Here is a 23747-nt window from a genome sequence, read left to right as displayed (position 1 = left end):
GTTTACAATAGTTCAACTTTAACAACTCATAATGTGCACATGTGCTACATACAGTATTATTACATCTAATAATTTGTGTGTGAAAAAGCAGTTTCACACTGACCAGACACTAACCTTCAACCCACCACCACCACCACCAGACACAGAGCTGCTCATCGCTTGTTTTTCTGTTTCCTCTTGTTTTTTCCTTTTCCTTTCAACTGCTTCTGGATTTTTGACTCCCCTGTATGCTGTCTAAAACACAGACGTAAATGTTGACAAGGTGACTACTTCATGACCAAAGTACTAGGGATATCTTTAATAAAACATTTTCCATTCAAATTATGCAAAAAGGTCATGCAAGCGTTTGAAGGAGATTTACTGTAAACTGTGTTACTGAGAGCTTTCATAAAGCAAGTGTGTTAGGTCACAACTTGGAAAATAAGTAATTCAACTGAAGCTGATGTGGAGAATGATACAGGTGATGATAGAGAGGGTTGTTACAGAGGTAGTTTAGGGTGTGGACTGCAAGGGTGGCTGCACATGAAGAGTGAGACTCACAGAAGAGTGTTTGGTGGTTTGAAAGGAAGCCAATCCAAAAGAGTCATATGGCCTGTGCCTTCTTACCTTGACCTGACTTTAGTATGTCTCCTACGGGTCTGAATGTACCTTTTCTGCACAATAAAAAGCACTCACCAAACTGTCAAGTACGTCTATCATATACAGAAATAGCCTACTCTAATGTGTTATGTATCACATGCTAATTTATTTTATTGCAGTGTTAAGAATCTTCCCTTTAAAGAGTTTCTACTGCTTGAGCTTCAAAAAAGCAGATTATTTTCATTCACAATGCAAAGCTGTAATGTTTATTGCTGTTGAATTGTACTTTGTTAGCCAGAATGGTAGGGTTCACGTCCACATTTGACAAAATACAATTCAATCACATTACAAATTACAGTTGGCAGAAAAATAAGTACTGCTAAAAAAATTAGTTTCCCATTCAGTCTTATATCTACTTTCATCACTGACCTCTTTTTGCCTTTTCTCAGCAGCTTCAGCTAACTGTTGCCTCCTGGTCACCTGTTAAAAATATAAAAACAAATGTGACTGAGAGTCAAAACACTTAAGATTATGTTCTTCACATTTTTTTAACATTTATTAAATAAATAAAAAAATAAAATTTTGGCTTAATAATAAAAGAAAAGATAGCGTTGAGAAGAGATTTCCAAATTATGTTTATCACTAGTGGTTCTGGGGCACCCTCTTGTGGTAAGCGATGGAATCAAATTTAGGATTGGGCGAGTCACTTAATGCAGCTGTCACTGGATGTATTCTCACAGTTGGTGGGTGTGTTGGGAGGGTGAGAATGGGTTGTGATTTCTGGATGTAAATCTAGAGTGCCACTTGCTGTGCTACGTCATTGTACAGTGTGGGTTTGTCTGTTAAATATGCTACATTGTTAAGAAACAATTGATCTTCCATGCTATGTTAACGTGCTTAGCTGACCAGGGTAGGCTTTTGCTGTCAGTTTTAATGTTGGTAATACTAGCAAAATATAATGTATGCAGTGTAAAAACCTTGCAAGGTACAAGGTTATGGTTGATCCCATTGATTAAAGGTGAAACCTATTTGCTGAAGTAGCATAACGAGCCTCCCCTAAGGTCAAAAGTTTAAACTCTTAGCTAAAACTTTCTTATGTGTAACTACTCTGAAAACCGACACAGCGAGTTGTAGGGGCCACATGAACCCTTCAACTGTTTGAAATGGTGGCTACTTTGATTATAATTCAGTCCTGGAAAAGATATTGCAGAGCAGGCTCCCTCTTGTGGCAATTTAAAGTAAATCCCACTGCCTCGTTGGTGTGATGGACAGGGATTTCATTCGCCGTTAGTTAAAAAATGTTTCCACATATTGAAATATTATAAATCTTCGCAATATTAATTCGTAGTGAATGGCTTGAAGTGTTAATGTTAAATTAGATCGCCCCACCCAGTTATTACATTCAGCGTCCCTTAAACATGACGGTGTTTGGGCTTCTCTGATTTTATCTGCGTGTTTTATTAGGTTTGAAAATACAGACAACACTCAGATACACATCCAATGATAAAGCTGGAAAAAAGAGTTCAGTAATCTAACTCACAGGGTCTGGAGTTGCAATGTCGTCCGCTGCTCCACCAAAGCAAGACAAACACATCCCCATTCTGAGCCAATCGTTAGCCCAAATAGCAAAAAGACAGTGGAGAAAATTATGTGCCGGTGTCAGTCGCTACCTAACTAGAGGATGGACCCGTTTCGTAGCAATGTATTCAGAGTTAATGCAGATAAAGTAGCAGTGCTTACTTCTAACAGCTACTGCTGTTGGTTCGTCTGTCATTACGTTACGGTTAGCAGGAGCATTAGCTTAGCTACGATGGCGTTAGCACTAAAAACAACTACTGCTCGACACAAGCTGAGGCTCTACTGCTGCTGGAAGAAGTTTCACGACGAAGAGCAGCTCCAACCTGTTTCCAAATTTCCTTGGCATTTGGAAGTTAACTGCTTGAAGTAAGCGACAAAGGTTTTTTTTTCTGTTGTGTTGACAAGTCTGTCGGGGTACGTTCAATATAGTTACGTAATAAACGCAGGGTAAAATTGCAGTAGAGTAACAGAGAAAGTAGCTTTTTTTATTTGTGAAAGAAAATAAAACAACATGTGGTAGTTTTAGTTAATAAAAGTAAAACGCGTTCCAAGCAAAAAATACTTTGAATATTGATGGCAATGAAGATGCATGTATGTGTCTGCTGACTTTAAACGCAACACAATGTGACGTACACATCTATGGGCAGAAACGACACGTTATAATGAAGGAGGAAACATTGTATTTATGACGACTCCAATATGGCAGTGCTATGTCATTGAGCCGTTGGCAATAATACTTAATAATATATGGAAGTTGACAGTCATTGAACAGATACTTTATATAAGTGATTGACATCATCTCAGAAAACAAGCTGAGCTATCAGAGGCTGTCTCCAAAAGTCTGTCTCCGTTGACTTTAACTTCAGCAACATTTTGAAAAGGAGATTTTATTTGTTCATTGTTGTATTTAATGGGATATTTAACATAACAGCATTGTTGAATTATAGCGATGTCGTATAATCTGACTATGCGTTAAGTACTTTTGTGCAGTAGTTTTCTTAGTGCATGTTGAAGCATACATTACACTTTGTTATACAAAAGTATTTACACCGACAATAGTTTATCCTATTCTATTTTACAGCAGGTGCAGGAGGGTGCACTATTAGATTTCTCTAACAACTTAGATGTATTTTGTTTCAGTTTAGTAAACATTAGGATAGAAGGAAAAGAAAAGAGTGGAACATAGGTTACTTTTTTGTGAGCCAGAGAGAATACATGGAAGCAAACTACACTATAAATGTCTAGGCCCACTAGGAACCAAATGAAGCGAAAGGGAAACCTTAGATTTCTGACAAACCTCGTTTAAAACTCCCTACTGTGACCCATCGAGGAAACGTCCAATATTCTAGACTTTTAACTCTAAATATGCACTTGAAAAACTGTAATTAAATAATTTATCATCATTTACTGCATGTGCTGCACCATTAAGCCATCACTTCCATATTGCAGGCACATTAACAAATTTTTGTCTCTGTAAACTGACTTATACTCCAGTCCCATTTAATCAATAGCCCATAAGTTTTAATGTCTTAGTCCACAGCTCAGCTACACTTTAAACTCCTCCCATCTGTCTTTGCTGCACAGCCTAGACTATTTCACTGCTTAAATACTGTGCTGAGGGAACAGGACAGGTTGATGGAGCTGCATTTGTCCTGTAGTAGTGAGCTGTCAGACAGACGTTTATAGGTCATTTATGCTGAAGGCAGAAACTTGTGGGCAATGGAAGTCAGAGGGTCAGAGTCTTATGGCATCTCCTCAGGTAGGTTTGACTTTGACTTATTTGAATGTGAGAGCACACGGATATACGTAAACTTCAAATGACAATATCAAGGACAATGAAAGTTGAATGTTATTATTATGTATTTAGATATATTCACATTAATCTGATTGAATTAGGTTAGCTCTAAACATTTGTTAATTATCTAAGAATTTGTGAGCTGAGACTCTCAATTATTAAAGGTACATTACACGTTGATGGGTTTGTGCAGTCATTGGTTCTTCCCATATGACATTTTCCATAAAGTGAGAATTAACTGAAGATCTTACTGCTGGGCAATAAATCTAAAAAAAAGCCTAATTATTACACAAGAGGAGTTTGTGTCTTCCCGGCATTAACTTGACTGACGTGTTTGGACAGTACTGAAATAGACTGAAGGCAGAGAAGAGCGTGACTGTTTTTGAGGAAAAGTCAGTAAACATGTGCAGCCTAATTTAATGTGCCATTTAATGCATGAGTGCTGAGGCTTTTCTATCAATCATAACTGCCCCGGGCAAAGATGAAAACGACAGTAACATTGTGTCCGGATGCCTAATGAGACATTGTTTTTGTCAGTGTTGAGCCATGTGCATGATGTTCAGTGGTGACTCTACGGGCGGAGTGAGTACAAACACTGCCCTGGTTTTCTCTGTGGGTTTCTCTGTTGTTCATTTAAATTTTCTTTTTAAGTATTTAAACTTGCTTTAGATTGAGCCATATTTAGAAATATAACAGTATGTGCAGAATGTATTTGACAACAGGTGTGATCACTTCACACAGAGATCACATTGAGAATTGTTGTGTAATTCATTTTTCCCTATGTTATTTCAAAACTTATTAATGTTTAGCTTTTTTATGCTTACTTATCAAATTAATCTGATGTTTTGTCAGCTCACTTTCAATACATGGATCTAGTCAGGATGATTTACGTAGCCTTAAGTGACTATTTCCTGTTGTTATAAGCTGTTTAAAAGTCATCAGCCTCAGACCCGGTTGGAGTTATCACCATATAATGGAGAAGCTAATGTATAAATGCCCTCCGCACTCATTATACTCACCCTTTACCTAATAGGTTGTAAATCTTTTTATTCAATTTCCAATTGCTGGAGAAGATCTGCACATGTGCAACGAAAACAAATGATCTTCTTGCGATCTTTCCCCTTCTAGTTTCTGTAGCGTATTAATAAATCAAATATGTTATTGTGTCATTTATGACCAAATCCTTCAGTGGTTGTAATTTGCAGACAGGCTGGCTGTGGTGCTTATAGCCCCTGGTTAATGGAGTCACACTTTGCCTAACATAACAGCATAGATTTGCAGCTTCTTGAGAGCGCGATTTAGTGACCTGTAGCTTGGAAATGTATTTGTTTAAATAAATTATCAATGTTCCAGGAAGTTGAAACAGGAAGTACCTGCTCATCAATCGATCTAACTAATGTTTCTATACTTTTGGAGTCTTCGGGACAGTGTAACAGCACTTAAAAGGAAAAACACATTTTATGAAAAGTCGTCGGCTTTTCATTTATTCTTCATGGCTCCTGCTCTCGTTGCATTGCTGCTCTCTCATTCACCCTTCACCTCCTCGTGTTAAGGTGTCTGAGATAAGTATGAACGAATCGTATGTGTTTTCCAGATATATTTATTAAAAAAAATCATCAAAACTAAAATATCAAGCATGCTATTTTACATCTAAGTTGCTTAGGTGAAACAAAAAATGTTTTCCCACACTGTGTATAAATTACAACATGTGTATTGACTGTGTATTAGAGCAATGATAAGTGGAAGGTAAGTGAAGTTATTGGATTTACAGTAGTAAATACATACACACACACACACACACTATACATTGACACGGATATCTATATATATGTGTGTCAGACATGTGTAGTTATTGTTAGGAGAGATACTGAGAGTGGATGGAACTGTTGAACCTGTGTGTGAGTCATGAGTTGTTTGGACTGAGTGCATCTCGTGGCTCTTCCCTGTGGTACAGCACTGGTGAAGCTGACTGTACATGAAGGAGGGAGATGTCAGCACGCACTGGAGTAAAAAAAAAACAAACAAACTCAGAAGCTCTGTTTGACAATGTAACACCTACAGGCAGAGTTGATTTTAATAGTGCATTTACTTGGCCTCCAGCTTCAGTAATCAAGGCTGTCACTGCAGCATATTGTCTCATGAAAACACAATCTACAATTAACCACTGTTAAGTTTTACTCCGTGCTGATATTTAACCTTCCAAGTGACATAAGCAGATAGGTTTGTGCTATTAAAACTCAACATTTAGTATCATTACCTTCATTATATTATCAATATAAACATTCACTACATCATTGTTTCCCAAAGACTGTCGCAAGAGTTTCGTTTTTTTTCGGGGGGTTGTCTTGCATCATGTTTCACAGGAGTTTATGAATAATGTCTATTGACTTTGGTGGCAATAGTTTATGACTTTTAAAATATGGGTCCCCAGAAAAAAAAAACGCTGCACAACATCACAAAGGTTAAGGATTCAATTCTAGATATAGTATGTGCTAAAGAATCACTGGGAAAGACACATAAAACACTGATGTGACTCCTCCATAACCTGAATGGTTGCAGTTGTGTCTCAAGGATATACTGAAAAAAACTCTACCAGAATACATTTGCACCTTCATTCTTGTTTCGTACTTTAAGAAAGGTTGTGGTGGTAGTCCATGTCATTTATTTAAATTAAAAAGACCACAAGCTTGAATACAACAAATACTCCATGGAAACTATTTTCCACAGCTCTAATGACTGCCTCAGTGAGTGTCTTACTAAACTTTAATAGATGTTTGATCCTGTTTCACTGGTCACATAACCCTGTGGCACCCTGCTGATGAAGAGCCACAGGCCTCATTGTTACCTATTAGTGTCAAATAGCAGAGGGTAAAAGGGATTATAAAGACATGTTAAAAATGTATGAGTGTGGAAACATGAGAAGGATCGGAGGAGAGTGCTGTGATCGCATGCACAAAAATGGGTGATCTACAGTCGACACATCATCTTTTCCAATTCTCTTTTCTGATGTTAAAGCTCATTAGTTTTGATGTGTGGCCCTAACCCATATTGGATTAAAGCAATGATAACAACCATGTAGGAAACACCATCCCTGCTGCTGTATGTTGATGTGTGTCTGTGTCTCTGTTCTCTGCAGGATCATGTCATCAGGAAAGCTATATGTTTACACCCCTACTGGAGAGCCAGGCTTCCAGCTCTTCAGGAGGTGACAGGCACATTAACCCAACCATCACCCAGTCAGCTTCCTGGAGCTCATCACTGGACCACAGTTTAGATTCTGGAACCGCAACAATAGACAGCAACCAGCATTCTGGTCAGTTTTGAAATTTTTTTCTTTTTATTGACACCTGTTTTTCAGTCTAAATATTATGCCCGCTCCTGATTCTGTCCTTCCACTGAAATCTCTGTGCTGTGGCTGCGGTATATCAGATTGACTTTACATCACTCTAATGACTTGCTGGGATGACCACACTCTGATGGGGGAAATGAAAACATCCAAGGTTCACTTTGAACTTTTAGAACAGCATCATCAGCAGAAACCCTGTGCTGCCAAGCATGAGTGCAAGCCATCAGCAGTAATTTCTGTTGAATGCCTCCATGTTATACTGTATGTCATTGTCATTCACAATTTTCCATCATGTAAATCAAACACAGAGATTTTGAAAATAGGGAACCCAGAGCTTTGTTTTACTGTAATATAAAAAAGGTTTTTCTTCATTTTGGGAAAAGGATCAGATAGATATTTCCAAGGTTAAAAGACGCTGGAAAAGCTTTGTTACTTTGACTAGGTTTGAGTTCATGTTTGTTTGAAAATTGATTGTTTGCTCTGGCTCGGGTTTGAAAAACCTAATCAGTTGAAACAACTCAGCACTTGACAAAGGCACAGTGATAACACTTAGCTGTTGAGGAAGAGTGAGAGATAGGTCTTAACATGTTAAAAGTATTATAGTAAAGCACTTTTTAAAACCATAACATAGCTTAGAACTTTTTGATTTATCCTTGTTCTGTTTAACCGGCAAGACAAATGTGACGTGGTAGATGGTCACTTATAACTGCAGACCTATTAATCAGTATAATATCCTGCTCTCAAGTACTCCACGGTAGTACATATACATGCATACCCTTACGTAAATAATGCAAAACTTTTTTATTTATACAGTCTGCAGTGCAGCATTTAACCACCCGGTGGCAGTAGTTAGCTTACCTTAAACCTCTCTCCATCTGCATCGCAGTCATCTGACCTAGATGTCTAAACTAACAGAAATGGAAGAAGATAAACCGGCAGTAGCAGTGATTGAGTAAACCTGTGGTGACGGAGTTATTAATAAGACGGTTTTATCATGTGAATTGACCTACTTGGTCACTGACATTTTATGAACATTAATGAACAAAGACCTGCCACTGTGATCGGGTAATATGTGAAGAGAATGACGGTGGGAGGCTGTCTGCAGCCTGAGGGACCAGTGATGATGATGATGATGATGAGGAGGATGAAGGTGTATCAGTGGTCAGTGTCAGACCCTACCTGACTGAATGTCAGCTCACAGAAAGACAATGTGGACACAGACCAAAGTGCGGTGCTGTGATCTTGATTGAACGTCTGCTGGCTCACAGCTAAATGTGGCTGACATTGAGGTAGGACCACTGACCTTGCAGCTAGAACCAGTGGTTTCTCTGGCAGTGGTTTTCTGTTAAACGCCTCGGCTAAAGTGATCCAGAGTCACTAGTCACAAATAATTGTAAGAGTTGTTGTTTTTTGTTGTCTCATGTCTAAAGTATTATCCTGGCCGTTGCCAAGTCAGGATAAATTCCAGCAGAAGAAATATACCCCTGTACTTAATACTAGTTCAAACTCATTGAGTTTACTGCAGTCATTTAACCTATCACTATGTTCATTTTTTTACGACATTTAATATTTGCTCAAACGGGGGAATCCCTGCTGCTGCATCAGCAGTTTGTCTGTTCAGCTGACCTGTGGGCTCTGTAGTAGGAAGTTACAGTATTGATTGTGTGGAGATTTTCTACCTACAAAAGAACACAGTTCTCTGCATAAAAACATCAACATTTTATATTTTATTATTTCAAAAATTTAAGTGAAGATGTGACCTCACTGCACTGTAGTCTTCTTTGATCTTTTGTTTTTTGCAATGGAGATGCAAATACAGATTACCATGGGAACACATACAATGAAGTTATTTTGCATTGAGTTTATCATTTAATTATTTATTGTTATATATGTATTTATTATTTACATGTGGACTTGTTTACAGAGTGATCTTGTAAAATCTCCTATAAAACTTGTTTATTGTCTTAATATTATTATTGTTCAATGAAATCCCATCAAACTTTCCCTTCAATGAAACTATTATTAAGGGTGTCCTCATTTAAAACGATTGATGAACAAATCAATATCCTCCATGTCCTTGTCGGTCCATTGAGATCTGCTGTCTCTGGTAATGGCTTATTTGGAGCCAGTAAATCAGGACGCTAGGGGGCGTGCCCATGTCAGGACCGCCCCTACTGTCCATCACCATGACAACGACCGCGGACGTGAGGATGGAGGCAGGCGCAGGGGGCGACACTCAGAGCAGAGACAGGTGTTGCTGTGGAATGCACGTCGGCCGTGACATGTTGTGGCAGAGAGGAGGCTGAGAGAACAGCAACACTGCTCCGACACACTTTCACGTGTGTGTGTCGCATTTGTGTTTGTGCAAACACGGGATTTAGGCGCAGCTGGAAACCGAGCAACCGTCGCAATGGTGCACCACTCGGGCTCCATCCAGTCCTTCAAGCAGCAGAAAGGTTGGTCTCTCGTGATGTGAGGCGTCCACGTCCACGGGCGGTTCTTTTTAAAGCCATGTGTTTGATGCGCAGTGACTTTTGACTGTAGTTGAAACAGTTTGTGGCGTGAAATGACTCTCAGAGGAATCGAACTCTCTGCACTTGCTCAGAGAGTGACGCAGAGTTGGAGGTTTTTCATAGTCGTGTCGTGTCGTTTGTGCTCTACGCTGTTGTCCACTATTTTATTATTCATTTATTTATTGTCATAAAATCCATATTAAAGCATATTCCAAATATTGTAACATCCATCTATGATTGCCACACCGAAGTCTGGGGTGGGGTGGGGGGGCAGTTGTGTTGCTGCAAATGAAAACAGCACTTACTTACATCAGTACATATGACTATAGAGAGTTGGTCACGTTTCTGTGCAATCAATTAATATTCATCCACAAGCATGAATGAATGGTGGCTGCAAGATCAGTCTAAAGATATACTGTCCACTCACCGGCCACTACCATTAGGTACACCTGTACTGCTGCTCTTTAACATCAATATCAAATTAGTCACACAGAAGCTTTGCACATGGCATGGTTGTTGGTTCCAGGTCAGCTGGTCTAATAATATCTATCCATCTATCTATCTATATAATCCGTCTGTCCATCCGTCATCTAATCTAATCGATGTATTTGTCCGTCCACCTGTTCACTTGCGTCTGTAAACAGTTGTGTGTCTTTCCGACCCAGATTGTCATCCTCTGAGAGGTGTCCTCTGTGCTTCTCCATTTTGACAGCTGGTATTGGCTCTATAGTTCCAACTACAGCCAATGATAGGATATCATTGAAGAAGAAAAAACGGAAAAAATAGATGGAGGAGATAACATCTCTCCACCTGGGACAGTGGTGGAAAAGATATATGAGACATCAGACTCTGGCTCAGGTTGGAGTCCATCTGGCATCACTGCTTTTAATGGGCATTGACTGAGCACAGATCACTGATCAAACTGCAGTGAAGCAAAGTTAATTGGTCTCTGTATTTGAGTAAATTTGATTAAGTTTATAAGCAAATGCCGTGGTACTGTTTCAGTTGTTACACTTAGGCATACTAATGCCTTGGTACTGGTGTCAAGTGCTTAAATGTTCCGGGGCAGTAATTATACATTTACACTGTGCACTATGTTTTTCTGTGGGGGTTGGAGTGGTGCAGTGGTTGGATTCCCTCCTCCTGCCCCTCAGTGTGCCGACTCCCCCTGTGGGCACCTCTGATGGAAGGACAAGAAGAAAGGGTTTCTTCGTGTTCTTTTTTCATTGAATGAAAATAGTTTCTTGCTTTCACGCAGATAATCAGAATTGAAGGACGTCTTTGAGATTGTGTCCTTTGATTATTCGATGTTGAGGAGGAGATTAAGGATCACTTGACCCTCTGAATTAGAGGGTCAAGTGACCCTCTAACTTGATTTTGATTTTGTTAAATGTGCTTTTGTTTGTGTGTTCAGGTTTTAGTTTGATGTCAATTGCTATTTCTTGCAAATGAAGCTATTGGTTCATCATCACACTGGATCTTAACAGCTAATTAACTAAAGTGAATCGCCGGCCAAGCGATGTGTAAATTACACAGCAGAGTCGAACACTCATCCTTTGATGAGCTGTGGATGTTTGAAAGAGTCTACAAACCTGAGTTCAAGAAAGTGTAGGACTGAGGTTGAAAATACTGTCATAGATTTTTGCACATAGAGATTCTTTGAAGGTATCACGCTGTGATGCAGCTGCAGACTGGTCAGGTGACTGCAGGGGTCGGTCGTACCTGCATTTGCTACTGTTTTCTTTGTAGCATGGTATAAGTACAGACAGTAGATTCAGGACAGGCTGGAGAGTGTGCATCATCTGTGGTTCCAACAGACTGCTGTTCTATGAGGCAAACATGTTTTTATGTAAGATTTATCACAACGCCACAGCCAAATAGAGAAACAAAAAAAAAAAAACAAAAAAACAAAAACACCACAAACAGGCTGTTTTCTCTCAGTGAGTGTGTATGTGTGTTTGTGTGTGTGTGTGTTGGCAGTTAGCAGCTTCAACATTTCCCAATCTTTTAATAGTTTGTGTGTGTTTTGTTGCCTCGCTGCAGTAACATTTCTGCAGACAGAAAAGTTCACATCACATTGTTTTAAGGGCATAATACAGTAGGTTGTGTGCCGTTCCCATGGTCACAGCTTTGACTTTGGGGACTGTAATATGGCTTAACCATCATCAAGCATTCATGGCTATAAGAAGATAGTGAGGCATTAGAAGAATTGTGAAATACAGAGATTGAGATACGGGGAATCTTTAATCTGCTTAAATGATGAAATCCAGAGACAGGGCACAGACGACAGGCGGCCGTACGGTGATAAAAAAGTGCCATCTGTTCTGAGGTGTTTTCACAGTCAGGCTGACGAGCCCAGCAGCACATGATGGACAGACAACAACAAACAGTGTGAGTGGAAAATTCAAAAGTCATGTGTTGTAAAATGCATTGACGTCTGGATGTATTTGACATAGTTTTGTTTAATATTTCTCTGACAGGCAGTATCAGTAGAACAACAGAGGTATTTGGTAGTTTGTACGTTGTTGGCAATGACACTGTGACCTTCTTCATCACTGCCAACTACACAGGCTCCATTCTGGGGCAAAACAATTCAGACTTTTGTTTAAGTGAGGCTTTAGTAAATAATTGTACTTTTCTTACTTGCAAAAATAAGTGCAACACAACATGCAGATTCAATTAAGAAACTCCTAGAAGACCAACATAAATATATAAAAAAATAGTTAATTCACATCAAAAATTCACAACAAATCAAAGTTGTATTTATGTGAAGAAATTATAAACTCACCAAAATTAAATAGTAAATTGAATATTTGATGTAATAGAAGATATTCCAAAATCAACGTGTCAATGTTAAATCAATGTTAATATATTATGATGGGAGCGTGGATTGTTGTAGATTCACAAAAAACCTTGGGCACAATAAAGACAAGGGAAAGTAAGTGAAAAAATATGAACATATTCTGCTGCTGCAGACAGACAGACAGACAGACAGACAGGTAACGGAATCAGAAATGTGAAAACCAAGACTCTGTCTCTGAGTTACTTTAAGCAGCACTGACTGACTTCATAGAAAGTATTGAATAATGTGCTGAATGGTTTCTTTTTCTTTTATTTGACCTGTCACATTTACATAATGATATTTTATCACTACCTATTTTACATATATTTCAGAAACCTTAAAATGTAAGTATATATGAGCAGGAGCTTCAGCAGCCGTATCAGGCCTCCCTTTAACCTCTGGTATGTCACCTGGTAAAGAATGTAACAACAACACTTTTACTGGAGGTCTCACCTCGCTGCTGCCACCAGAATATAATTTAGAGAAAAACATATCGCTAGCATTCTTGAAACTGTTGTGTAACAGGGATCCCCCTGACGTGCACTGTATGTTCGGCTGTTGTGTTGCACTGAAGTAGACCTCGGCATCGAATCTTTTACACGGTTCAAAGCTGCCATGTCGAATGTGCTTTCGGCAGAAGATAGATAAATAATTAAATGTATAGAAGGAGGAGACATACTGTAGAGGCGTGATAGGAAAACAGCCCACTGACCTGAAATCTCTGGCTGTCTGTGCAGCCCCCTTGCAGGTAGTCTAATAATATACACTTCAGTTTCCGCTCAGGTCCCTCTGCAGTGATCAGTTGTTGCTGATAGAAAACACAGCAGTTCTCCCTGTCTCTACAAATCCTGGGCCGGTCTTTCTCTGTCTCACCACCGTGTTTTCTTTCAGCAGTTCTTGCCAGACTGACTGTAAAATACTGGACATTTGTTATATCAGGTTCCCACTTGGCTCAGACTGTGAAGATAAAGTGGTGACTGTGACTGCCAGGGAAATGTTGAGCTTTCTTAAGACAACATATAAAAGGAAGCCACACATCACACATCCATTACATGCTGTATGTGGAGCTTTTCTTTTGACCATGAAATATGTAGTATTCCAACCTAAATACAAAGACATGCAAAAAGACCTTACTTGTGAAAATGCAGAAGGCTACGGGAAATATTCTAATCTGGAGACCCTGTGGGAGGGGGATTATACAGTGGCTCATTATTATATTCAGTCTTTCACCTCACAACAATGTCACGACTAAGGATTAACCTTCTTCTTGCTTTTCAAACATGATTTAGAAAACTTCACACAGATATACTATATATATATCTCAGTACTGCTGACGGTTATGAAAGAGATTGACTCTTACTACAGTATCCAGTCCTGCTAATGTACCGCTCTTGCTTTTTCTTTTTTGTGTTTCATGTTTTACTGTGTCCTGTGAAATTTGTTTCTGACACCTATTGAGCCAACTTTCTAATTTATAAACCAAATTTATCCAGAAGCACTCTGATCAGTGGCTCGAAAAGGGAAAGTGAGAAGAAAAACAACCCAGCAGAGGAAGGCATCTCTGCAGGGGAATCATAACACATCGATCGCTCAATGTGATCGATGGAAAGCCTGAGAAGAGTCATTCCATCATCATTGTGGAGTTGTTTCTTAGGAGCTTCCTGCATTATAAAGCTAAATCAGCTAAATGAATATATATATTTGGTATACTGTGATATATATTCTTTTGAGTTTTTAGAAACTATTTTTTGCCTAATTTTTATTGGAAAGAATGGTGGATTATGACAGAGAGTGTTACCTGCAGCTGTCAGACTGTCGTCACTGTTACATCACGGACGTGTTTTCACCCATTCGACCTTGCAGTGAACCTTCCAGGGCCCTGGAACTCTTTATGTCTTTTTTATGCCTTTTTATTATCCGTCCATCTTCTCCCATCGCCACCCTCCTGCTCCATGTGCAGTCTCCAAACTGCACACAGTCCAGGCCCACACAGGATTAACTTAGTCTTGATAATCCAGTTGTAGCCAATGCTCAGTGAGATTAAATACAGATTCCACTTTCGATGAACCTTTTACATATTTATATATTTTATAGACCAACACAATCAACTGTGGTGACTGTGGGGCGGAGCTCAAATCAGATGGTAGCTTTCAATGCAGGCTAGAGATCGTAAAGAAAGATACCGTAAACACTCCTGTTTTTTTTTCTCATGAACTCCAAGAATTTTATTTTTATTTTTCTTACCAACGATATCTTATATGAAAATCTCACTATATGAATTTCACATTAGACCATTTTAAACTTTGAACGTCTTTTGGGAACATGAAGGCTCCGCCCTGCAGGCCTATTAGCTCACATGGCTGCATCATCCGTGGCACGCTGAGTCTTGCTGCTCTCTGCTGAGAAGTCCCTAATCACTGATGCCTTTGGATGATAAATGTGGTGTTGTTGCAGTTAACATTTACAAGGTAAGGATGAGCTGGAATAATGTGTAGAAACAGTGAAGTGTAGCCTACTTTCTTCATAGAGCACACATTCATATCCAGTCCTTTTATAAAGCTGGCGTTGTGTTTGCAGCTGAATGTAACAGACTCTCCGCCTCACTGGACCATGAGACCTTGTGTGTCCATGAAATGCAAATGTGTTATTTTAGATCATTAAGTTCTGGATAAATTGAAAGGCTATAGTGATGCATGTAGGAATAAATAAGGCACAGGGAGGTGATGCGTGGCTTTAATGTAATTACTCTACATTCTTGGAGAAAGGCTTATTCATCTGCAGTTGCTGTAGGTACAAGTGGATCAGCTGAAGCTATCATCTTCCTTGTGTAAATTAAAAGCAAACAATTATTTTACATTTATGCATTCAGCAGACACTTTTATCCACATTATTAAACCTGTGGTTTCTCAGGGAATTAAACCCAGGACTCTCTGCTCTCTGCTTCTGAGGCAGGCGTGCTAACCGCTACACTATGGAACCACAGTATGGTTTTCCAGTTATTTATCATTGAACTGTGTAAATGGAACTATTCACACGTATTCATTTTAAATTCCATAAGCTGCGGCTGCACGATCACCGCTGCTGCTGGTCACAGCTTCTTTAACTTGGTCTCTCCTTTTCAAAAGCAGAGATGGAAAATCCCACTGAGAGTAATGCCATGGGAATGAGTTATTGCACAGCTTGCAGCATGAAGGAAATATCATTGTGTTTCAACATTTTCAGGAAGGTCAGTGGGTGACTCCTCACTCAAGGTAAAACCACATCCACTTCTCATCAGAGAGAGAGATAGAGAGAAAGAGAGAGATGAATATATTTGCTGCCTGCTGTGAAGGTCAGGTTGAAGGAGCTCCCTCGATGGTGGACGCCCACACTTTCGATGTTAACCTTTGATCTTCTCTTTACAGTTCATCATATCAATATTGTTCTCCTGTAAGTGTTATCTATCCTTCCTGTCAGCCACCACTCAGTTTCTTTATAGCTAAAATGACTTTGAAGGTAACCGCTACATTCCTCTGTGTGCACCGTTCATCTCGCCTTTCTTTTCTACATTCAGTTCAAGTTCTTCCCACTGAACCAGGATTTTAAACCTCTTTTAATTATAAAAAAAGTAATAGTAAGCTGTTGTGTCAGCACTTTACAGATCTGCATCCTCCAAACTGACATTTTAAAAGATGCAGTAAGTTGTTAAAGGGAAACTTGCTTTCTGAAACTTACAAATGGAACCAATTGGACCTTTTTTCCCACCCATTACTTTTTAATTAACAGGGAAGGTTCCATAAGAGTATAAGCAGTAACACAATAAAACATAAATATAAAACCACATGGTATACAGAGTACTAGGTATTGCACTTTACATGAGTACCGTTTCTAGCAGTGGTGCAGTACAGGTCTTTGGAGATGCTGTTTTAGATGTGTGTTTTTAGCAACAGAAACAGCAGAAGTAAAGGATATACTGGAGATGAGTACAGCTGAAGAAAACAGTAACATTGAACAATAAAGGTCATAAGCTCCTAACTGACTTCACTCTGTGATTGTCAACAGCAGCACTGGAGTCGTCCTTGAAGCTAGTTCATAGATTGTTATCAATAAAGCAGCAACTTGTTACTAAGTCAGACACTATAAATAGCCAACGTGTATAGTGTGTGTGTAATAAGCTTGTGTGGTTTAACCGTCATGCTGCTTGTCTTGATGCACTTAGCTGTGTAATTTAATGGAGTGGTCCTGATGGTATTTGATGCTCTTCTTCATGAAGGACGGACATTATCTTCAATATTGAAGTCCAGAAGAGGATGGACCGACTGAAGGCTGAAGTACTAACCCTAACCTCCTTCAGTTTATCCACTCACTCCCGCACGCTTGAAATGTTTTTCTTCACAGAATTGTGACATTGGGCCTCGAATATTTTTGTTATGAGACGTACGGAACTTATTCCTATGGGCGCAGGTCGAGCCAACGGGTGAGGGCAGGTTTCACCCTGGGCAGTTTGCCAGTGGATGGCCGGGCCACTTATAGAAACAACCATCCTCACTCACATTCATACCTATGGTCAACCATGTTTAAATAAATGAAATACAGTCTTAATTGTTAATTAATGAAATGACTCTTACTGCACCAACACAACCCTGCAGATGTGTTTACTGTTAGGTGAAAAATAATTCTTCCACAAGAATGTTTGTGGCACCTGGTTCATTAATCATTCATTAAAGGGAACACTCTACTGCAAGTGTCGAAATAAAACTATTCTATAGTTCTATCTTCTGTTCTATAAGGTTGGTGATAATCATATTCACCCCCCCCTCTCACCCCCTCTGTCCCCCCTCAGGTATGCACACCAGCATCAGCGAGATCCTGAAGGAGAAGAGCCTGAAGCCGTCTCGCCGCAGCCTTCCATGCCTTGCCCAGAGTCAGACTCATCCAATCAACCTCAACCACTTCCTGTCAGTGCCTCTGAGCCCGGAGTCTAAAACAGAAGTGGAAGGTTTGAGTCAGGCCATCAGCACCTCCTGCAGCCTGCTCTCCCCACAGACAGGTCAGTCCCCTGAGAGGAAGCTACAGACGTCTTTCCAAAACTGGTGTTAATTCAGTCATGGAAAGATAGCGTCACAGCTGTTTCTAGGGTTTAATTCCACACAGAATGAACAGCTATCTTATTGGGTATTAATATGTGGATTTACTTCTTAAGTGTTTAGACAATGGTTTTCTTTCATTTTGTTCCCTCATATTAAAGCCTTATTAGAGATGCCCATGTATGTCTTCAACTGATTGTTGGAAGGTGGCAAACATGCTAGTTGCTAATACAAAAATGGAACACTACTTTGTCCACTGGGGTTGTTTTACTCCATCCTTCTCTTGCACAGAAGGTACTGTTTTAAAGCAGTTGCATCAGTATAAAATATAACCATTTATTTGTTTGTTTGTTTTTCCTATCAGTATGATCGTGTTTATTTCTGTGTCTACTTTGTGTTGAAGCTGCAGGAGAAAAAAAAACACATCAAGAAACAGTCAGCTGTCTGGTGCCTCATCAAAGGGAGTGAGGAAGTGTAGAGAGAAATGTGGACAGAAACAGGTCATTACTGTATGAGTTGGTTATAGAAAAAAATATCTTTAAGGTAGCAACAAAGCTATTAATTGTGACTGTTGTTTGCATGGAGCACCTTGGAATAGTTCTTACTACCATACATATATACAATATATTGTTTTTAAGACGCAAATGTTTTCAGACGTTTTTGGGATTCACTTTAGGGTTTGGTTGTTGTTGGATGTTGAGGAGAGATGTTAGCTTCATGTTGGAGCAGTCAGAATGAGATGTTTCTACTACAGTGAGGAGTGGTTCTTCTATGAAAGAAGCCTCAGCAGCAGGACTGTCTGTTCCTAGGAAAAGAACAGAAACGAGAGAGGGTAGACGGGGGTGGGCAATATCAAAAGCAGAGTTGACAGACACAGAACTGACCCCTCACCAGCTCCACATCTGTAAGAATGAACTAAACGAAGTATGTCTCTCATGTTTTTTCATTAATAGAACACTAATTTTTTCTTTTTTTGATACAGAACACAGTAACTTATTGAACACAATAGAATATAAGGTATTAGTATTTGTACATATATATCTAGTAATACTTCATCATTGGACACTGGGAAGATACTGGTTTAATCATCAAATCATCAGAATAACGTTATCCTTTCATAGTCTATTCATATCTTGGAGATATAGGAGCCTGCGCAAGAGATTACAGATTTAAACATTGACTGAAATGTATGTGAATGTCACTGTGTATTTATTTACAGTATTTATCCAGTGACATACTGAATAAATACTGTAAATAAATACACATAGAGTGACAAAATACACAGTGTTCTTTCACAGTATCTCAGAAGAAGCCAGTTTATGTGGCCTAGCACTTACAGAGTCATTTATCAACACTTTAGGTTGAGTAATAAAACACCCATCTGCCAAAATACAGTAGGTTAGTCCAGTCAACTCTGGGCTGGGTTCCAAACAGCAGCACAACTGGGATTTTTCACCAAATGTTTCCTGAAATACAGCAACAGCTGTATAACAATATTGATATTTTTTAAGGGAAATAATGTTGCTAATAAACAAGGACTTTTACATGTACTAAGCAGCCTTATCCTTGTCTTATATAGACTTTGACATGGACCCAAGTTGTAGTGAAGAACGGCATCAGTAGGAAACTCGAGTTGAGAATTATTTTTTTGTTTTTTCCATGCAAGCTTTAAGACAAAAGTGTTCATTTTGTTCTATATTGTTGGCATTTGGATTAAGGGAGATATTGACTTCTGCAACAACAAACTTCTTTATATTGACAGACTTTGCAGTGTGATTCAATTTTCCATCCGACTGACTGTTCTGTTCTGTGCAGCCGACGATGTCAAGGATCACTACACGGAGGAGTCGGAGGTGACTACGTGTGAAACCAGAGCTGACGAGTCGTCCCCGCTACAGAAGCCCGTCACCCGTTCACACCTAGAGGCCCGCACTTACTCCCTCAAGGTACCAAACTCCACAGCATGTAAAGTCACAGTGCTGTACTGCTTGTACTACATCTATCATTCAGAACTCTTGCTGTTACAGGTAAAGAACCCCACTGATACCTCCGGGCTATTCTTCCGAGACGGGAAGAAACGAATCGACTACATCCTGGTTTACAAGAAGTCCAGTCCTCAGGTGGAGAAAAGATGTACATTTGAGAAGAATTTACGTGCAGAAGGTCTGATGCTGGAGAAAGAGGTACAAGTCATTATAACATCCTACTTTTTAAATGACAGTTTTTACTGCCTCAGGATTTTAAAAGTTTTGTAGTAGATTTTATTTCTGCTCTTGTTGCATAAACTACATGAGCTGCACAACAGTCTGTGGTCATCATTGTCTGAGTCTCCTCGTTATAATGTCCTACACATTTCCAGTAGTAAAAAGAATTAAACTGCTGACATGACACTTTAGCACACACACACTTTATTATTTGCTTTCATAGAGTGGAGATTGATTTTACATCAACAGACAAGTGTCTCCTCAAAGTGCCTTGGTGGATGCCCAGTTAATGGTGGCCAAACCCTTGGGTTCCTCCAACAGTACCAGTCTGAAGGAAGAACTCACCAGAATGGCCTGTTTAACCTTTTCAGACTTACTTCAACCTTCTCTTAACTTTATGAAGAAATGCTGGATTAATCAATGCCCTAAATATGTTTATGTTTATCAAACAGTGAGCAGTTTAGACTTTTACTTTTTACTTTCTTCTAAAACTTACTAAAAGTTCTACCAACCTTGGTGGTGAGAAACTTTGTGAGGTTAGAATTGTAAAATAGATAACTATTCAATATTTAATGACTGTCAGGCTGGTGAATACAAAAATATATATAAAAAATATAAAATGACCAAACTTGCAGTAAATATCAACAATTTTAACTTATTTCAATTAATATTAATCCTGTTTTAAACACATAAAAGTTTACCTCTTTGTTTGACACTGTCAACTGTCTATTTACTGTTTCTTTTTGTTGTTGTGATAAAGAAAAAAAAACACTATTAAATTCCTTCTACATTCTTTCATACATCACTCATTAAATCTGATTCTGATATCTTAACGAGTTTTTTCTTCTTCTGTGTGTTTTCTTTTCACCCAAAGCCATCTCTGACTAACAGTGACATCATGTTTGTGAAAATTAATGCCCCGTGGGATACGCTCTGCAAATATGCAGAGCAGATGAACATACGCATGCCTTTCAGGTAACTGCTGCCAGAGAAAAGGATGAAACATTTAAACCTGGAAGATGGATATTGTTTGTTTGTTTTTTTGTTCTTTATTGTTGCCTCTTTTCTTCTTTTCAAGGAAAAAGTGTTACTTCACAGACTGGAAGAGTAAAACCCTTGGCAGGTAAATGGAATTGAGGTCAGATATTTTCTCTATTTTTGTCTGAAGAAATTAAACTAGTGCTTGAGTGTTTCTGATGTTCACAACAACTAAGTCACAACACTAATGAGCTGACTGCTGAAGCTGTGAATAGAAAGACTAATACTGTATATTTTCATTAACATTTCTAACATTAACAATGACACTGTGCCACACTGACAGTGTTTTTATTTATCACTGATAAGGTCAGAGGTCAGATTTATAAAAATGGAAATTCAAACCTGAGCATATTATAAACACGTTCAACTAATTGACCAACGTCAGACTTGGTGAAACACTGACTTCTGCCAATTACCAAAATATGATTAAACTTTTCAACCCACAAACCACAACATCCAGCTCTGGGAGAGTCTTTCAGCTGAATGCATCTAATTTATCAGTCTGGAGCAGTGTGGGCTTAATTTGCATGTTATTTATAGAAATAGGTGCACACACATGAGCTATGACATGCTGTCCAAGCCCTGCACTCCACAATTCCCATCTCTTCATCTCACCAGACAGCAGAGATAAACAGGGTTTAAATTAAGACCTGTTGGTTTTATTTGGAGGACTGTGAAAAAGGCTGTGAAGAGCAGACCTTGGTTGGATTTGTTGCTTTAGCAATGCTTCACATTCCAAAAGATATTTTAGCAGTTTGGTTGCAAAATCTGCCCATAAAGTTTTTCTGCAACACTCACACACACACAACACTGAGTTTCGGACAAATGAGTCCATATTAGAGCCCTTGTTCTTGTTTTTCTGCTCATGACTGTGTAAAGAACTGGTTTCCCCATTGATCTCCATATGCAGTGTGACTCCAGCAGCTCCAAGAGAGCAAAGTTTGCATTTATATGTTAATATATCGTTGTAAAGTCTAGTAATACTTTAAGTGAAGGTCAATTTTATTTTTATAGCTCCAATTTACAAAAACAAAACAAAACATATGTCTCAATGGACTCCACAGTCTTAGAATTCGACCTAAAACCCCATATAACAGGTGGAAATATAGTAATTTATATAAGATACAGTCAACGTTACACTGAGTTTATATTCACAATAGAAAGTAAAGGAGAATGTGTTTCACAAATATGATTAAGAACCAAATGAAATGACATGAATATTTTGGCAACAAAAATGCCTTGCATGTATATATCTTCCATACATTATGGATTACCACACCAGAAATAATGTTAAGTTAGAAAAACAAAGACGAATTATTTTTCCTCAGTGTTACTGACTTTTTATGTGCTGCTTTGAACAGAGAAATCCACCAGAGCGGTAAATAAACCTCATCTATTAAATAATGCTCTGCTGCAAAGTAACGTCACTGTAAAGCTGAACAAATGGATTGTGTGCAGGTGGAGACAGTAAGCTGCTTTGATATCATTACCTTCTGTACAGTTCCTGTCCCCATCACTCACACATTCATAAAAATATGTTTTCCCCCAGACTTCACATTTATATTCATTCAGTCTGTATTGAAGCAGCAGCAGCCTCGTGAATTAGTCCAGGACCTTTTCAACAGTGAGAAAATACCAAGTCCATGTCAGTACAACATTTGGTGCAGGAATTTATATAAACTTTGTGTCAGTTGTGTCCGTTTCCTGTTCCTGCTAATCAGTGTCGTCACCTGTGTCTCTGTGATTAGTCCTGTCTGTCACCTGGTGCCCTGTGTATCTATGCCACTCTCCCTCAGAGGGACCATTGTACTGGTCAGTTCGTGGTTCTGTGTGTGTTTCCTGTCCATGAGTTTATAGTTTACACTTTGTAGTTCATGTCCTGTCCATGAGTTTATAGTTTACACTGTGTAGTTCATGCCTGGTCTGGTTTATACCTTGTTCCTGGTCTTGTGATGAAGTGAGGATTTATTGTTTTTGGCTTTCTATAAATAAGCGTCCTGCCTCTGAAGAGTCTCCTGAGTACTGCATTTGGGTCCTGCCTTGCTTCTTGCCATATCGGCGATGATACATGACACTTTGATTCTTATGGTTTATATGTGCACCAGCTGTCATCGCATTTCGTCTGACTTATTTTGTAACTTCATATGCAGTTATTTCCAGCCCATTTTTCATTCCTGTCAGATCTTCTCATATACAGTGATATTAACTACATATTCACACCCGTTGTGTTGCCGGTGCTGTACCTCAGCCTGTTCCTCATAATAAAGCAACATGAGGACTGAGATTCATCCACTGAGATGGATCAGACCCATGAATAAACATCCTGAATGTATAATTCTTCCAATGCCTAAGAGTCAGGTTCAACCATGCATATGGGTGTACCATCAGACTTCAGTGAGGATGAGCTGATGCTGAGGGTCATCTTAAGGAGAGAGCATCCACATCAAAGCCCCATTCTAATCTGTGCTGATAATCCTGTCTCTGTGCGTCTGCAGCAAACTTCATCTGAGATGTCGTCAAATAAAAAGCTGGCTTCCCAGAAATCCCATGAAGCTAGACAAACAGGCCTTGCCTGACCTAGAGGAATCGGACTGCTACACAGCTCCCTTCAGCCGGGCACGCATGCATCAGTAAGTAGGACATGCACACGTTCAGTCATACTGTACGTGAACTAACACTCATGGACTGTGTCATAAACAGTCTTCTTTGTTGTGTGTAAATTAAAAAGGGCTCAAAACAGGCCATTAGGAAAAGGAAATGAGTGTCTATAAAAAATAAACAAAGTC

The 23747-nt window shown here is 39.1% G+C and overlaps 2 protein-coding genes across 5 annotated transcripts in view; one reads left to right on the top strand and one right to left on the bottom strand.

Annotated features, from left to right (window-relative positions):
• The window catches only part of svip (small VCP interacting protein), a 3717-nt gene extending 1134 nt beyond the window's left edge, over positions 1-2583 (bottom strand). Inside the window, exons 1-3 of the mRNA XM_025056047.1 lie at positions 2120-2583; positions 1009-1059; positions 115-234 (exon numbers count right to left, since the gene is read on the bottom strand). Coding sequence (XP_024911815.1) covers positions 115-234; positions 1009-1059; positions 2120-2179 — 231 coding nt within the window. The 5' untranslated portion in view covers positions 2180-2583. The remainder of the gene's footprint in view (positions 1-114; positions 235-1008; positions 1060-2119) is intronic.
• Positions 2388-23641, top strand: LOC103380247 (anoctamin-3-like). 4 transcript variants are annotated; one of them, XM_025056043.1, is made up of 8 exons: positions 2388-2523; positions 7089-7265; positions 17476-17682; positions 19535-19665; positions 19747-19902; positions 20798-20898; positions 21002-21046; positions 23457-23636. In XM_025056043.1, exons 2-8 carry the CDS (start codon positions 7112-7114, stop codon positions 23593-23595), a joined length of 933 nt encoding a protein of 310 aa, XP_024911811.1. In that variant the 5' UTR covers positions 2388-2523; positions 7089-7111; the 3' UTR covers positions 23596-23636. The 4 variants fall into 4 exon arrangements, with proteins under 4 accessions (XP_024911811.1, XP_024911810.1, XP_024911812.1 ...); XM_025056042.1 differs by lacking the exon at positions 2388-2523 and adding an exon at positions 2910-3916 and having other exon boundaries at positions 23457-23641; XM_025056044.1 differs by lacking the exon at positions 2388-2523 and adding an exon at positions 2910-3916 and having other exon boundaries at positions 21002-21061; positions 23457-23588.
• Positions 23642-23747: the final 106 nt, after the last annotated feature.

Source organism: Cynoglossus semilaevis, chromosome 6, assembly GCF_000523025.1.
Source record: "Cynoglossus semilaevis isolate Cse_v1.0 chromosome 6, Cse_v1.0, whole genome shotgun sequence".
NCBI lineage: Eukaryota > Metazoa > Chordata > Actinopteri > Pleuronectiformes > Cynoglossidae > Cynoglossus > Cynoglossus semilaevis.
The sequence above is the reverse complement of the archived record's forward strand: the minus strand, read 5'-3'. Positions and strand labels throughout refer to the sequence as shown.